The sequence below is a fragment of the Lampetra fluviatilis genome, chromosome 13, assembly GCF_964198595.1.
Source record: "Lampetra fluviatilis chromosome 13, kcLamFluv1.1, whole genome shotgun sequence".
Taxonomy (NCBI): Eukaryota; Metazoa; Chordata; class Hyperoartia; order Petromyzontiformes; family Petromyzontidae; genus Lampetra; species Lampetra fluviatilis.
Window position 1 is genome coordinate 1,755,820 of NC_136287.1, and position 18,258 is coordinate 1,774,077.

Sequence of the window (18,258 nt, forward strand, 5' to 3'; positions counted from 1 at the left end):
TGGACCAGGCAGGCATCGGCCTGCCTGGCCCAGGACGACGACTCGGGACTTGACGACCGAAGATGTCTTCACCTTGGAGTACAGTACAACAGCAGCCTCGCTCTGCGTTCACACCACGCTTATATTTGGTTTCGCGTGGCTGGCTCCGCCCCGGCGTGGCTGGCTCTCTTCAGGCCACGCCTCCCTTCCCAGGACACGCCTCACTTCCCCCACCTCTGGGAGGGTCCGGATCCCTCCACCACGCGACCCCCCAGGCACCCCCTTGGGGCCCCCAGCCTTCGTACGGGCCGACACAGTAGTGACCTTTCTCTGTCACTACAGGTGTATGGAATTGATGTGGTTGAGAAATTGGTTCAAAGCTGACAGGCCATGTGGCCAAATGACGAAAGTGTCATTCACATATCTCTTCCACAAGGAAGGACGTAGGGTGGATGTCTGGATGGCATCTGTTTCAAAATTTTCCATGAAAATATTCGCTATCACTGGTGATAAGGGGGGACCCATGGGGGTACCTTCATTTTGTTTGTAGAAAGTACCATTCCAGGTGAAGTAAGTGTTGGTAAGGCAGTGCCTAGCCAGAGTTGGTACATCAGGATTCAGTCCATGTTGGACTAAGTCCTCAATGATTGCTAAGGTGTCAGGTACAGGAACCTTGGTGAACAGAGAAACTACATCAAAGCTGACGAGCAAATCATCTGGGGACAGTGAAATGCCCTTGATTAGAGAGACCAAGTGAGCTGAGTTACGTACTGCTGAGGTAGTTTTGCCCGTGAATGGAAGCAAAGTGTCAGACAGAAAACGGGCCAGTTTGTAGGTAGGTGAATTGATAGTGGAAACTATGGGCCGAAACGGAGTACCTTCTTTATAGATTTTAGGAAGACCATAGGATCTGGGAGGTCTCGTCGCAGAAGGTTTTAGGGAGAGCCATTTGAGTGTTTCGATTAAAGAAGTCGAACTGGTAATGATATTGTTGGTTTTTGTAGCCAGGCGGTTAGTTAAGTTCATATTCTTGGTTCTTTCGGTAAAGTAAAGTAGAAGGGAAATAATAAAATAACAAAAATATAAAACAATAAAATAAAATTCTCAAGAAACAGAGCTGTCGGAAAGACAGTATCCTCTCCGACAGCTCTGTTTCTTCACCTGAGGACGGCTGCTTGCGTTGTGGCCGAAACGTCGTGAGAATTGTATTTTATTACGTTTTATTTTATTATTTTATTATTTCCCTTCTACGTGACTTTACCGAAAGAACCAAGAATATGAATCTCTGCAGTCACGAAAGCTTTAAATCGAAGGTTAGTATGATTTTTGTTGATTTTGGTGTAGCTGCCATCATTAAGAAGGTTCTGGATGTTGTTGTTGTATGTGGTTTTATCCATGATGACAGTAGCATTGTCCTTGTCGGCCGAGAGGATGACTATGTCATCTCTCTTTTTCAATTTGACGAGTTCAGAGCGCTCGTCGCACAGGCGAAGTTGGCGAGATCATGGCGCTTGAGAGACTTTGACTTTTAAACAACTTTTATTGCTGCCAGCAGCAACAGCACTGGAGGCGATTCCGATATGAAATACACAGTCACCAGCAAACAAATAAGCAAACACTATAAATCCACGCGCTGTGGCGCTAAATGCACCGCGCACAACACGAAAGAAAAGTCACGTGGTGATGGTGGTGGTGGTCATCGCGCACGCCACAGTGACGAGCGAGCGCTTCAGAAGGTGAACACGAGGGTGCCGTCCACGCTGGTACAGAGGGCTTTGTCGGCTCCCCAGCGTTCGAAGAAGACGTGTACATGACCGACATGTGTGTGGTATGCGTGCTCCAGTCAGAGCCGCGCCTTAAGCAGGTCCCTCAACACTGAAAGCACAGAGCAGCCGTCAGTGTCACCTTCCAGCATCTTTTTCCTCGTTCTGTACACCGCCATCTTAACCTGAGCACAGGCGATGTTGGCGAGGACATCTTCAGTTTCGCCATGGTGATGAGCGAGCGCTTCAGAAGGTGAACATGAGGGTGCCGCTGAAGATGTCCCCCAAAAGGCGGAACATTGGTTTGAGCCGCTGGCAGCGTAAGTACCGGTGGGGCAGATCCTCCCTGGCACCGCAGGAAATGCACAAGTCTGTTACCCCTGGTGAGATTCGGCTGAGCCACACGGCCGATGGCAACGTGCAGTGTGCCAATCTTCACTGGAGGTCACCACAGCGTTTGGCTACGGGAGACTTGTACATTTGTTTCCACTGAGGGGCGGCCGCAATGGCGCTTGAGAGAGGGAGGAGAGAAATAGGGAGAGAAGCAGGGAATTGGCGAGGCAGCCTTCCGCATCTCCCCCATCAATAAATCCCGCGAGCAGAGGCGGATCTGCAAACGTCTTGGCGACGGGAGGAGGTGGGGAGTGTGGTCCTGAATAAGAGCCTCCAACATTTACAAAATATTTGATAAAAGTTTTGCTGGCTGGCAGCGCGATGTCACGTCTAGAGGGAGGGACGGACGGACGCTGATCGTGTACAATAACAACAACAATCATCCAAGACGAATATTCACTTTCAAGTGTAAACGTAATAAAATTCACGACAATAAATAGAAGTACAAGAACAGCAGTGTTGGGTCTGTGCAGGAGCAGGGGGAGGGTCGCCCCCAGTTGCACCCCCGCACCACTTCGCGAGCACCACCCCAGGAGTGTGGGAGGCCCTCCACCACCCGACACAGCTCATTGGATCGCCATGTGGTGTACTAGCTGTTTATTGCTGTTGTATGTACCGTATGTTTCATTTATTTCGCACCGTATGTAGCCAACCACACTAATCGGAGGTGTGTGGGAAGGATAACAAACTAAACATTAAAAGCAGTTCTAAAGAAATTAGTTTTCAATTTAGTATCGTGGTGTAGTGTATAGTGTAGTGTGTAATCGTGTAGTGTATAGTGTGTGGTGCAGTAGTGTAGCGTATAGTAGTGGAGTGTATTGTAGAATGTATATATGTTGAACTTTTTCGCACCATACATAGATAACTGTGCTAATTGGAGGTGCGGGGGGAAGAGCAACAACATAAACCACAAAGCAGTTCTAAAGAAATGAGTTCTCAATTTAGGTGATTTAAAAGTGCATAGCTCCAGTGGCTTCCTAATGTCGGAAGGAAGAACGTTCCAGACGGCCGCAGAAGTGCATTCGAAAGTGTGCGGCGTTGCGGTGTTGTTTCAGTTCGCTCACCGACAAAGTTAAAGAACAAATTCTGAGCACCTAAATGTATACCATTGGACATCCTGGCTTTCTCGAAAATCCAACGAAACTATAAACTAATGCATGATTTACCGGTAAAAGCCCACTCACTGAGCTATTGGCTCCTGTTTAGAGGCGAGCTGTCCACACGTGATGATAGCTCATCATCATCATCGCAGGGGCTGAAATCATCGCCATCATTACACGCGGGCATTAATATTTGCAGTCAAATAACACTGGTCAATAAAAAAATAAAAATTTCTGGCCTGGACTTTTGCAGCTGTTTTAGACTAATTTCAGGGTGCCGATTCCAAATCTGATCTCAGATTTGCTCTATCACATCTCATTTTTATGCTATCGGCATACCCCATTTTCATTGATTTTACCCGAAATTAACTCTGTCACTTATGATTGCAAGTTGTTGCGAGTCAGTGACTGCTTTAGTGTTAAAATATGGTGCTGTATTTTTAGGATAGTGTGTTTATAATATCATTTTATGTAGATATCCAAATTTATTTAATATTTTTCTTCTGCAGTTTTTATTGAAAATTCAATATTTGATATCTCAAAAACCTGATGTGATAGACAAAAACGGATGCCAGATTTGGAATCAGCACCCCAAAATTACATAGAAATCGTTGGAATGCCTCATTCCAGAAAAAGTGTGTTGTTTTTAAACGCGGAAGAGGAGGTGGGCTGAACTCGGAGAACTAATCCACGCTACGACCACCACGGCGAGAGAGAGAGAGGACACGCAGACTCCAAATACGAGGTGCTTCAAAAAAATGAGAATTTGCAACAATGCCACGAGAAATGTGCATCCGGGCTCTGGAGATCACCTGGAGAAGATTCCAGGCAGCCACCGCACGCCCGGCCGCTGCCCTGCTGGCTTTCCGACGCTGTGACAGCAGGTTGGCGTGGAGGAGCCGCGCAGCCTGGAGGGAACTCATCTCCGTGTCCTCCTGTGCAACGACGGCGATGTCCAGGTCGTCTGCCAGCAGGAGGATTTTTTCTGTGACCATGGCGTCCACGCCGTCGTCGTCCAATCGAGGGAAGGCCGTCTTCGCCAGTGCCAGGAGACTCGTCCTGTACGCCAGGGGCGACTCCTTTGCACCCCGCTGGCGATCGTAAAACTGCTGCCTGCATTCCGCTGAAGGTCCGTAGACCCCGGCCAGCAACTGCAGCGCCATCTGTAGCGTGGAGCGCTTCTCCCTCGGCGCCGATGTAAGGGCGGCGAGTGCGTCGCTGTCGAGGAGCGCCGGCAGCGCGCAGAGAGCCTCAGCATCCGACCACCGTGCCATTTCTTGGTGGGCGAGGAAGCGTCGCTGGAAGCCGCCCCAGTCGCCCTCCGCGCCAACAAACTCTTTGAGCGGAGGCAGCCGTTGGTGCAGCGCAGCGGTCGCCATGGAAGCTCGCAGGCTGCTGTCCCCGTAACTCGGCTGCGCTTCGGCGCGAACGGCAGATGGTATCGCCTGTCGCAGCCGTGATGACGCTCCCTCCGCTGGCGGTGACGCGGCAGCCCCAGCGAGAGCGATGTTGGACCCGAGGTTCAGGCCGGCCATGCCCTCAGCAGCTGCTGCGGCGATGGCGGGAGATTCAAAGTTTGAATCCGTTGAGATGGCGGGAAGGCGCATCGGACGTCGGTTCTCCTCGCCCCGTGGTGGTCCACCAGCCCCCAGCCGCGTGATGTGTTCGAGTGTGGCGGCAGCGGCGTAAAGCAGCTCCGCCAGCCTCGCGTGAGCCAGCCTCAGCCCTTCTGATGGCGGCTCCTCTTCATCCTGATGCCCCGGTAAGAATGCGTCCGGCCCCGGCTGCACGATGTCTTGTTGAGCCGTCTCGGGCTCGACAATTTCAGCGGTGTCCTCCACCTGCGGTACTCCGGCTCGAGCTGTCCGGCGCGTGTCCATGTTCGTAGTTGTTCTGACACCAGATGAAGTACCGTTGATGACTCTTGGACACCGTTGGTGAGGCACGCGTATTTATTCCGTACAAGTAGTCACAACTGTGGACATACAATACTAGAGGGGGTATCGGCCCCCTCACCCGGCTAGCTGGGAATACACTGCTAGCTATCTCTGACCTACCTCCTAGTCCTCCACTAACGGGCTAGGGGAGGCTGTCTGGCCCGACACTGGTAAGTCGGGCTACGGTACCCGGAGTCCCAGAGCACTAGCTCTGGTTCTCGGGACCACGCCGCTGGCTCGGTCCTGCGCGGCCCTGACAAGGGCGGCGTCCCAGGGGAGTCCAGGGCTCTAGCTAGACGATCTTCGGTCTTCACTGGTTTAGCTTTAACATTCTGCCCCGAGCCCTCTGACACATCCCCCTTTATACTCCACCCCCGCTGAGGGGTGGGGCCCCGGGCTGCCTGGTGCGGACGTCATTGAGAGCACCCCCCCCCCGTGCACTCATGTAGCCCCGCCCACTGTGTTTGTTTCCCATAAGCTGCCATGCATAACGGCTCTCTCTCTAACACCCCTACACATGCAAGGGGTGCCACGGTGGCTAGGAGATGTTAACTACCTCGCCTGGTTACAGAAGCTCGTGGGTTCGATACCGACCCTGACGCCTGCCGTATATTTTAAGTCTGCGTCTCTCTCCCCGTGGTCTTTCTCCGGTTTTTCCCCTCCACATTTAGAAGCATGCGTTTAGAGTATTTGGCTGCTATAAATGTCCACGTGATAAGCCACTTCGTTGAGCTGTGATTTGTGACCAGGTCGCTGATGACAAAGAGATACATAGCTCAATGGGCCTGACCTGGTAAAATGAAATAAAAAATTGTTTCGTATTTTATACAACAGCAGGCATCGTTAGGGTCCGGGATCAAACCTAGGGGCTCCTGCGTGGCGGGCGAGGGAGAGATTGCATCTCAAGCTCGCCACGGGTCCGCTCCGCGTGTCTCGCGGTGCAGGGAAGTGAGAAATGGAAGCGATGATTAACGGACCCGAGTAAAAAAAAACTGAGTTTCAATATAAAAAAACACTCAAGACAGCCAAAGTTGTGTCTGGTCGGCAAAATTAAGGGAGAGACATCAGAGAGAGAGAACGATGAGAGCTACCCGTCGGAAGCCGTCGGACTGCAAGAAGGGCTGCGTGCAGAACGAGAGAGAGAGAGCGAGAGAGTGAGCGAGAGAGTGACCGAGAGAGTGACCGAGAGAGTGAGCGAGAGAGTGACCGAGAGAGTGAGCGAGAGAGTGAGCGAGAGGTGGGGGTTTTACATAAAGCTAAGTAAAAAAAATACGAAATGATTAACGAAGCAAAGTGCCGAATACACCGAGCATCTTCTTGTTGCCACTGATCGTAAAAAAAAAACGATGAAAGAGGTGGAGACGAGATAGATAGGAGAGAGCGCATCACAAGAATGCAGGTTTCTGTGTAGACGCTAATACACTGTTGGGTAGGGCTCAGGTGCTGTTAGCGAGCAGCTATTAAGGCTGAGACGGTGGCAGGCGAGCAGCTTGGTGAGTGCACTGCACCACGCCCGGCCGCCTTCGTCTCTCCCAGTGGTGATGCCTGCATGCGCCGCGCAAAGTGCTCGTTTATGGCTGAGGGGGAATCGAACTTGGGTGGCAGGGTTCATCGCGCAATGCGCTAACCACTTCGCCACGACTCCCCACTGTCGGACACACACACACAACCGCACACACACACCTGCACACACACACCCGCACGCACACACTCGCACGCACACACTCACTCGCACACACTCACTCGCACACACTCACCCGCACACACTCACCCGCATGCACTCACTCGCACGCACTCACTCGCACGGACTCACTCGCACGCATACACCCGCACGCACACACTAACCCACACACTCACTAGCACACACTCACTTGCACACAGCCGCACAACCCACAACCCAGTGGAGAGAGAGAGGGAGAGAGAACAGGAGAGAGGGAATAGATGAGAGAGGGTGAGTGGGTGGGAGAGAAAGGGGGACTGGGTCGAGAGAGTGCGCAGAGGAGGAGATTCAACAACGGCGGGAGAAATAAATCACGACGATGAGGGAGAGGCAATGAGGAGGGAGAGAGTGAAATATTTTGTGAAATCTTTCATTTAAAAAAAGGGGGGGGGGGGGTTACATAAAGCAAAGCATAATAAACTAAATGATGAACGAAGCAAAGTGCCGACTACACCGAGCATCTTCTTGTTTCCTCTGATCGTTAAAAAAGAGAGAGAGAGTGAGAGAGTAGAGACAGGAGACGGGAGAGGAGTGGAGCAAAGGAGAGAGGGTGGTACCGTCATAAGCCGTAGGACTGCGAGAAGGGCTGCGTGCAGATGCAGCACTTGTAGTAAAAAATAAAATTGTATAAATATTACATAGAAAACAGGGGGAACATGGACATAGAGTAGGGAGACAGAGGGTAGAGAGATGGGGTAGAGAGAGAGAGAGGGAAGGGGTAAGGAGAGCCGAGCGTGAAATTTATTGTGAAATCTTTCATTTAAAAAGGGGGGGGGGGGGATACATAAAGCAAAGCATTAAAAAACACAAAAAACAAAAATGATGAACGAAGCAAAGTGCCGACTACACTGAGCATCTTCTTGTTTCCTCTGATCGTAAAAAAAGAGAGAGGGAGGTGGTAAGAAGGAGGAGAGCAGAGTGTGACATCTTTTTTGAAATCTTTCATTTGAAAAGGAGGGGGGGGGACATAAAGCAAAGCATTGAAAAAAAAACCCAAATGATGAACGAAGCAAAGTGCCGACTACACCGAGCATCTTCTTGTTTCCTCTGATCGTAAAAAAGGGAGAGGGTGGGAGGGAGGGGTTGAGAGAGAGAGAGCCGAGAGAAGTTGGTGAGCGAGGGAGCAAAAGGAGAGAGGCAAGGGGCAAATGCAGTAATAAAACAGAGTGGGTTACCCAGGAGAGAGAGAAAATGAGGGAGAGAGGAGAAGAGGGGCAGAATGTGGACATAGAAAACAGGGGGGACATAGACATAGAGTAGGGAGAGGGGGTAGAGAGAGAGAGAGAGGGGTAAGAAGGAGCAGAGCTTGAAATCTTTCGTGAAATCTTTCATTTAAACGGGGGGGGGGGGGGGAGCACATAAAGCAAAGCATTGAAAACAAACAAAAAAACCCGAAATGATGAACGAAGCAAAGTGCCGACTACACCGAGCATCTTCTTGTTTCCTCTGCTCGTAAAAAAAGAGGGAGGGCAGAGAGAGGGGCGGGGTGGAGGGGCGGTAGAGAGGGAGAAGAGGAGAGAGGGAGGGAGAGTGACAGCATCCACAGTGGGGGCGGAGAGAAGCGACAGGGTGGTAGAGAAGGGAGAGGAAAGGGTGAATAAAAAGAGAGAGGATGAGAGAGGAGAGAGGCAGAAGGAGAGGGGAGAGCGAGAGGAGAGGGGGAATTCAAGAGGGGAAATACATATGGGGAGAAGCAAGGAGGGGAGAGGGAGAGGGAGGGAGGAGAGAGGGGCAGAGCCACGCGATTAAGAGAAAAGAGATGGGGGGAGAGAGGAAGAGTGTGCAATAAAAACAGAGACGGGGGAGGGAGAGTGGGAGATAGATGTTGTGAAAGAGAGGGAGAGAGCAGGAACGGGCTTGGGCCAGAGAGCGCACGGAGAGTGCAGGGGAGAGCGCGGGGGTGGAGGGGAGAGGGTGAGAAGGGGAGGGTGGGAGAGAGAGGCCAGGCAGGGGGCGGAGAGAGGGGAGAGTGGGTGGAGAGAGAGTGGGAGAGGAGAGGAGACTGAGGAGAAAGGAGGGGAAGAGAGGAGAGAGAGAGAGGGGGAGAGCAGCGAGACACAGGCGGAGCGTGAGAGGAGAGCGGAGTTCAGGGGGAGAGAGGAAGATATGGGGGAGGGATAGAGAGAGCGTGGAATAAAAGAGAGCGTGTTTGGTAGAGAGACAGGCAGAAGAGACCGTGAAGAGGGAGACGAGGAGAGTGGCAGAGAGAGGGGAGTGGAGAGGAGTGGAGAGGGGAGACGGATAGAGGGGAGATGCAAGAGTGGCGAAAACAGAAGCGAGAGAGAGAGTGTGGTAAGACGAGAGGAGTGAAGGGGGAGAGAGTGAGTGAGTGTGTGGAATAAGAGAGAGGGTGAGAGGAAAGGAGTGGGTGAGAAAGAGAGGGAGAGTGTGAGGGAGATAGGAGAGAGAGAGAAAAAAAGAGAGAGGGCGGAGAGCGAGAGAGGGGAGCGGAAAAATAGGAGAAGACAGGAGAGGGCACACGGAGAGAGCAAAAAGAGAGGCGAGGGGAACGAGACACAGCACAGAGAGAGAGAGTGTGAGAACAGAGGGGGGGGGGGAGGAAAAGAGAGGGCGGAGAGAGGGAGTGTGGAATTCAGGAGATGGTGAGAGAGGAGAGACAAAGAGGTGGGTGACAGAAAGAGGGGAGAGAGCGCTCGTAGGAAACGCGAAGAGGCGAGAGGCGGTGGAGAGACGGAGCGGAGGAGAGCGCCAGAGAGAAGAGAGAGGGCAGAGGGAGCTTTAAGGGGGAGGAGGGGGGGAGAGAGTGAAATAAGAGATCTGCTCATCAGAGCAGAGAGACAGAGGAGGAGGGCGACACAGGGAGAGCGGAGAGAGAGTCCCGCGTGGAGAGTTCACCCTTCTCGAGGTGAGTGTGGAGAGAGCGTGGAGAGTGTGCAGATAGAGAGTGTGGGGAGAGAGTGGAGAATGAGTTTGGAAATAGAGTGTGTGGATAGAGAGGGAGAGTGTGGATAGAGAGTGTGGGGAGAGTGTGGAGAGAGTGTGTGGGGAGCGAGGCAGAGTGTGGAGAGAGTGTGTGGGGAGCGAGGCAGAGTGTGGAGAGAGAGTGTGGGGAGCGAGGGAGAGTGTGGAGAGAGAGTGTGGGGAGCGAGGGAGAGTGTGGAGACAGTGTGTGGGGAGAGGGAGTGTGGAGAGAGTGTGGGGAGAGTTTGGAGAGAGAGTGTGGGGAGAGGGAGAGTGTGGAGGAGAGAGAGTGTGGGGAGCGAGGGAGAGTGGGGGAGAGAGTGTGCGAGTGGCTACACTGACGAGTTGCCCAAGTCTTGGTGAGACTCCGGGTGTTGGTGACGTCGCGTTAATGGCATGAATGCATGGATTACAGTGATCATCATCAGCAGCAACATCATCATCATCCGTGCCGTGTGATTTCACTTGCGAGTTCACCTGTACCGCCTGCGGCGTGGTCACCTGTTGCGCCCCGTCCCGGGGTCATCTGCGGTGACCTCTGGCCCTGATCATCACTGGGTGAGGAGGGGGGGGAGCGGTGGTGCAGTGGTTAGCGCGATGCTCACGCTAGGACCTGGGCGAATCGAGTTCCATTCCCAGCCACGGCTCACGTAAGTGGCGACTGATTTCGGAACCAGCCCTCGGCCAAGCGTGGTCAAACAACCCCCCCCCCCACTCCCGGCCCCCCATATCCGACACGGAGTGGAGGAGGGACGCCTGCCCTCATCCAGCAGTGGATCGACCAAGGGTTGGTTCTTTTTTTCAGGAGGGTCCGGACCACATTGGAATGTTTGGTCAAATTTACGCTTTTTTAAAGAGCCAGAGTCTGCATTCGAATGTAGTGTAGTGTATAGTGTAGCGTACAATGTAGTGTATCGTGTAGTGTATAGTGTAGTGCAGTGGTTTTTAACCTTTACTGCAGCCTTGTACCGCTTTGGTTCTTAATCGTAAACAAACACATGTATGATGGTAATGCCCACGTAGGGTTTGGTGAAACAAAGTAAGTGCACGTGCATTGCCCGTGCAAACGTTGTCTTCCGATGATTTACCTTTTCAAAAAATCTGGCCAAGCCTCGCACCCCAGGTTAAGAACCACTGGTGCAGTGTATAGTAATTAGTATGTATCGTGTAGTGTAAAGTGTAGTGTATAGTAGTATGTATGTTGAACTTCTTTCGCACCGTACGTAGCCAATTGGAGGTGCGGGGTAACAGAGACAACCCCGGACAGCTCCCGGATGAGCCGCTGCGCGGGGCAGGTCACAGGCGAGCGCGCAACCTACTTGCTCCACCGCCTCGAATTTGGATTGCACGCCGGGAGGTAGACTCGCTGTGTGATCTTCCCAAGCGCCCCTCAACCCACCAACCCCGATTCGAGAACGCTCGCGAGCTGTTAGCGAGCGCCTATTTAGGTAGGTAGCAGGAGGTGGGCACGAGTTGTCGGTACGGTGCTACGAAAGGACCGCCTTTGTCTCCCCCAGTGCCGATGTTTGCACGCCGCAACCCAGGTACCTTGTTTAAGGCTGAGTCGACCTGAAGGCGCCGGTTTAGACATCGCTTGCTACTGACGTTAGCCGTGGGCGGGAATCGAACTTCCGGTTCGCGAACCACCGCGCCCATGCAAACTCTCACACACGTACATCGACCAAGGGTACAAAGACAAAGATCCCCCGTGTAGTCCACTCAGACTGTTGAAGCAAGTGCTGTAAGCGAGCACCTATTAATCGCCCGTAACGGCATTTGAGGGGGTGGTGTGGTCAGAACCACGCCCGGCCGCCTTTGTCTTCCGAGTGGCGATTTTTACGCATCACACCAGGTACTCATTTGAGGCCGAGTCAACCTAGGGGAGACCCAGGACCGGTTCAGATAATCGTCACCGGTGTTGGCCGTGAGCGAGAGTCGGAGTCGGGTCGTTGGGTTCGTAGCGCAGCGCCGCGCTAACCGCTACACCACCGCTCCCCACACAAGACAAAGATCTCCGTATAGCCTTAACAGACTGTCGGGGCAAGTGCTGTTAGCGAGCACCTCGGAAGTCCGCCACGGTACAGGAGGGGGTGGGTGGCCAGCACCACGCCCGGCCGCCTTTGTCTCCCTAGTGGCGATGTTTACACACCGCACCAGGTACTCATTTGAGGCCGAGTCGACCTAGGGGAGGACCATGACAGGTTCAGATAATGGTCACGAGTATTGGCCCTGAGCGGGAATCGATCACGGGTCGCCGGGTTCGTACCCCAGGGCACGAACCACGACACTACCGCTTCCCACACGCGATGTAAATACACACACACAGTAAATACGCACACACAGTAAATACACACACACGCATGTAAATACACACACTGTTTGGGAGTGCCTATTGAGCCGGTAAACACACACACAGACACACACATCCAAGCAATCATTCATCCATATACACAGACACCCACATATACACAAAGATCCCCCGTATAGCCTCAACGGACTGTGAGGGTGTGAGTAGCGAGTAGCGCGTCGCGCCTGTGAAGGCCGGCACGGCACACGAGGGGGATGGGAGGCCAACATCGACGCCCGGCCGCCTTTGTCTCCCCAGTGGTGATGTTTACACACCGCACCGGGTGGTCAGTTAAGGCGAAGTCGACCTCGGGGAGGCTCATACACAGAGACAGAGACTCATACACAGAGACATACACACAACACACACAACATACACACAACAGACACACACACACGTAGAGACATACACACAACACACACAACAGACACACACACACATAGAGAGATACACACAACAGACCCACACACACGTAGAGACACACACAACAAACACAACTGACACACACACATAGAGACATACACACAGAGACACACACACACACATAGAGACATACACACAACAGACACACACACACATTGAGACATACACACAGAGAGACACACACACACAGACATACACACAGAGACACACACACATAGAGACATACACACAACAGACACACACACACAGAGACATACACACACCCACCCGACGAACACTATGCTCCTAAAATGTGCTTTAATCTTCCTCCCTCTCCATATCTCCCCTCTACTCCCTCCCTCTCCCTCCCTCCCTCTCCCTCCCTCTCTCTCTCCCTCCCTCCCTCCCTTATCCCTCTCCGCATATTTTCTCCTCTATAAGTTGAGGCTCTCCCTCTTCTCCCCTCTAGAGCTCTCTCGCTCTCTCTCTCCATTCCTTCCCGTTGCCCCATCTCCTCCCTCTCACCACTGCCGTCATTCCGTCTCCCCCTCTCCCACCCACCCTCTCTGCCTCCCTCCCTCTCCTTTTTCTCTCCCCTCCCCCCCTGATCCCTTCCTCTCTCCTCCATGTACGCCCCCCCCTCGTCTCTCTACCCCCCACCCTCTCTCCATTCCTTCCATTCGATTCCTTCGTCTCACCCCATCGATAACCCTCCTCCCTCCTCTCCATCCCTCCCTCTCTGCCCCCCTCCCTCTCTGCCCCCCTCCCCTCCCTGACTCCCACCCCTCCCTGACTCCCACCCCTCCCTGGCTCCCACCCCTCCCTGGCTCCCACCGTCTAAGCCTCGTTCCCTTCCTCCCTTTCACGCTAACCCCCCCTGCCTTCTCTCTCCCCCACCACCTCCCCCGTGTCATCCACCTCCTTCCATTACCCCTCCTCCCCCTCTCCCCCCCTCCACCACCCCTCCCCCTCCTCCACCCCTCTCCCTCCTCCACCCCTCCCCCTTCACCACCCCTCCCTCCTTTCCTCCCTCCCTCCCCCCTCCCCCACCGCTCACAGCCTCCCTCCCTCAAGTCCCCCCCCCCGCATCTCCATCCATCTCCCTCCCTCTTGTTCCTGCCATCACTCCCCTCCTTCCTCTCCCCCCTTCTCTTCCACTCTCCCCGCTTTTCATTTTCACTCTACGAGCTTTCTGTCTCTCCCCACCGCTCTCATTCCCTCGCTTTCTCACACACACCCCACACACACACACCCCACACACACACCCCCCACACACCCCCCCACACACACACCCCACACACCCCACACACCCCACACACACCCCCCCCCACACACACCCCACGCACACTCCTCAAACACACACCCACCCCACCCCACACACACCCCACACACACACCCCACACACCCCCACACACACCCCCCACACACACACCCCACATACCCCCACCCCACAAACATCCCCCACGAAACCCCCCCCTCCAAACATACACACTAACACACACCCTCACACACACACCCCACACACCCCCCCACACACACACCCCACACACACACACACACCCACCCCCACACCCCACACGACACACACCCCACACAGACCCCACACTCCACACACGTCCCTCACACACACCCCAGACACACACCCCACACACACACCCACACACACACCCCACACACCCCCTCCCACACACGCCTCACACACATCCCCCACTCACCCCACACCCCCCACACACAAACCCCACACACATCCCACACCACATACACACCCCACACACACCCACACACCCTCCCCACCACATACGCATCCAACACCTCCCCACACACACACACCTCACACACACCCCCTCCACACAAACACACACCCCCACCCCCTCAACACCCTCCCCACCACAAATACATCCAACCCCCCCCCACACACACGACACATATCCCACACATACACCCCTCACACAACCCACACACTCCACACATCCCACAAACGCCCCCCCCGCACACCCCCTACACACACCCCACACATGTCTCACACACCCTCCCCCCACACCCCACATACACCCCCCACACATCCCCCAAACTCCCCCCCACACCCCACACCCCCCCCCCACGTACCCCTCACACACCCCACACATGCCCCCTCCCACACACACCCCACACACATCCCTCACACACCCCTCCCCCACACACCCCACACACACCCCTACACACAAACCCCATACACATCCCAAACCACATACACCCCCCACACCCCCCCAGATCTTCCCCACCACACACATCCAACACCACACACACCTCACACCACACACACCGCAGACACACTCCTCACACTCACCATCCCCCAAACATATACCCCACACACACCCCACACACACCTCACACACACCTCACACACACCCCACACACACCCCACACACACCTCACACACACTCTCATACACACATCCCACACACACACCCCAAACACACCACACACACACCCCACACACCCGCCCCACACACACACTTCACACCCACACACCTCACACACACCCCAACCACATACAAACCTCACACACACTCCCCCCGACACACATCCAAAACACACACCCCACACACCCCCCACACACCCCCCACACACCCCCCCCCCCCCACACACAAACCCCACACACACCCCACACACCCCCACACCCTCCCCACACACACCCGACACGCACCCCCCCCCCACACACCCGACACACATACCACACACACACACCCCACACACACACACCTCACACACACTCCCCCCCACACCCCCCCCCACTCACCCCACACACCCCAACACACAAACCCCACACACATCCCACATCACATATACATCCCACACACACCCACACGCCCCTACACCCTCCCCACCACACACACATCCAACACCTCCCCACACACCCCCTCCATACACACATACACCCCACACACACCCTCACACCCCCCCCACACCACACCCCCCCCCACACCACACACACTCCACACACACATACCCCTCACATCCCCCCACACACCCGACACACATTCCACACACACACCCCACCACACAAACACCCCACAAACATCCCACACTACACACACCCCACAGACACACCCCACACACTCACACCCCAAAGACACCCCTAGAGACACACCCCCCACACACACCAGACACACCGCGCACACACCCCACACACACCTTCCCCACCACACACACACCCCACACCCTCCCCCACACACCCCCCCACACACACCCCACACACCCACAAACACATCCCCCCCCCCACCCAAACCCCCCCCACACACACCCCCCACATACACACCCCACACACACACACACACACCCCACACACCCCACACACACACCCCACACACACACCTCACACATACACCTCACACACACACACCCACACACATCCCCCCCACCACATAAACACCCCACACGCATTCCACCACCACACACACCTCACACACGACCCACACACACCCCCCCCCCACACATACACACCCCACACACACAAAATCCCCCGTATAGCCTCAACACACCGTTGGTGCAAGTGCTGCCAGCGAGCAATTCTAAAGGCCGGCACGGCACACGAGGGGGTCGGCTGATCAACACCGCGCCCAGCCGCCTTTGTCTCCCCAGTGGCCATTATTACACTTCGCAGCGGGTTACTCTTTTCTAAGGCTGAGTCGACCTAGGGGAGGTCGGGTAATTACCAGTGATGTTCGTCGCGGCCCGGAATCGAACTCGGGCAGTCGGGGTTCGTAGAGCTGTTGCGCTAACCACGACGGTCGCGTTTCTCATAGAAACACAGCCACTGATCAATATCCCCCGTATAGCCTTGAGCAGGCTGCAGGGGCAAGTGCTCTTGACGGGGAGCTCTGCAGGCCGGCACGGCACACGAGGGGGGGGGGTGGGCGGCTAACATCGCGATACTGGTGTTTACACACCGCCACCAAGTTACTCATTTAAGGCAGAGCCGACCTAGGGGACGCCCGCCGGATTGGTTCAGATGATCGTTGCTCTCGTTGGCCGTGATCGGGAATCGAACTCGAGTGGCCGGGTTCGAAGCGCGGCGCGCTCACCGCTGCCCCACCGCTCCCCACACACGCGCACACTCGCACACACCACACACCCACGCACTCTCTCTCGCCTTGCGTTCTCCCTTTATCTATTTCATCCTCCCTCTCGCTCGGTCCATCTCCCATTCTGCCCTCCCCCGCTCCATCACTCCCACATTTTCTCTCCATTGCTCTAATTTCTTCCCCACATACCTCTCCCGACGTCCCTTCTCCCCCATCTCCCACCACACAGTGCTCGTCCTCTCTCCCACTCTCACACACTCTCCTGACTCTCCCACTCTCACTCTCACACACTCTCCTTTCTCTCCCTCCCACTCGCCCTGCCACACTCACACTCTCCTCTCTCCCTCCCAGTCCCACTCTCACTCTCCACTCTCTCCAACTCTCACTCTCACACACTCTCCTCTCTCTCTACCACTCTCACACACTCTCCCCTTTTTCTCACACTCTCCCTGCCACACTCACACACTCTCCTCTCTCCCTCCCACTCTCCCTGCCACACTCACACACTCTCCCCTCTTTCTCACACTCTCACACTCTCCCCTCCCCCTTCTCTTACCCTGCAATCTCCCTCCCTCCTACTCTCACACTCTCCGCACTGTCTCCCACTCTCACACACTCCCACTCTCACACACTCTCCCTTCTTTTTTTACGATCAGAGGGAACAAGAAGATGCTCGGTGTAGTCGGCACTTTGCTTCGTTCATCATTTCGTTTTTTAATGCTTTGCTTTATGTGAACCCCCCCCCCCCCCCTTTTAAATGAAAGATTTCACAAAAGATGTCACACTCTGCTCTCCTTACCCCTTCCCTCTCTCTCTACCACCCCCTCTCTCTCTACTCTATGTTGCCCTATGTTTTCCATGTAATATTTGTAATATTATTATTATTTTTATATATAAAAATGTTTACGACAAGTGCTGCATCTGCACCCAGCCATTCTCGCAGTCCTACGGCCTCCGACGGGTAGCTCTTATCAGCATGCAGAGCTCTCCGTCTTCTGCCACCGAGAACACGGCCTCCTCCAGCGCCCGACACGGCGTGGGTCAGCCGCGCATGGCGGATCTCCAGCCCACACACCCTGGCTCCGACCAGAGCGCTCCCTTCTCTCTCCCTCTACAGTTGCTCAGTCTACCTTCCCCCACCCTGCACACCACGCGTCCCACCCATCGCTACCTCCTTACATGTGCAACTCTCTCCTGGCACGAGCCGTCACGAACTCCCCAACGTTACCCTTACCCGGGGAGGCCTCGCCTAGTTCAGTAACGAAGCATTCATTTTTTACACATCCCATCAGCCACACGGCCTTCTGGGAGCAGGATTGGTTCAACACAAACCATTAAACTCTTACAATTTTTATTTATTTACCAGCTAAGACCCAATGATCTATATGTCTCTTGCTCAGAAGTGACCTGCCCAACAAAATTATAGCTCAACGAAGTGGCTCATAATGCGCGAATTTCTAGCAGCCTAAATACTCTAAACGCGTGTTTCTGAGTGTGGAGGGAAATAGCGGAGGATCCGGAGAAAAATCCACGCCACCACGGGGAGAGAGACACGCACACTCGCAAATGTACAGCAGGCCTCAGGGTAGGGATCGAACCCACGCCCGCCTGTATACCAGACGCGGTAGTTA

At 54.5% G+C, this 18,258-nt stretch overlaps 1 protein-coding gene across 3 annotated transcripts; it reads right to left on the reverse strand.

Moving 5' to 3' along the window:
• Nucleotides 1-1,906: 1,906 nt before the first annotated feature.
• Nucleotides 1,907-17,030, reverse strand: LOC144935402 (uncharacterized). 3 transcript variants are annotated; one of them, XM_078861997.1, is made up of 4 exons: nucleotides 16,259-16,350; nucleotides 10,292-10,368; nucleotides 4,048-5,128; nucleotides 1,907-2,253 (listed from the first exon to the last, which is right to left on the reverse strand). In XM_078861997.1, exons 3-4 carry the CDS (start codon nucleotides 5,113-5,115, stop codon nucleotides 2,188-2,190), a joined length of 1,134 nt encoding a protein of 377 aa, XP_078718123.1. In that variant the 5' UTR covers nucleotides 5,116-5,128; nucleotides 10,292-10,368; nucleotides 16,259-16,350; the 3' UTR covers nucleotides 1,907-2,187. The 3 variants fall into 3 exon arrangements, with proteins under 3 accessions (XP_078718123.1, XP_078718122.1, XP_078718121.1); XM_078861996.1 differs by lacking the exons at nucleotides 1,907-2,253; nucleotides 16,259-16,350 and adding an exon at nucleotides 16,817-17,030 and having other exon boundaries at nucleotides 3,635-5,128; XM_078861995.1 differs by lacking the exon at nucleotides 1,907-2,253 and having other exon boundaries at nucleotides 3,635-5,128.
• Between the last annotated feature and the right edge of the window lie 1,228 nt (nucleotides 17,031-18,258).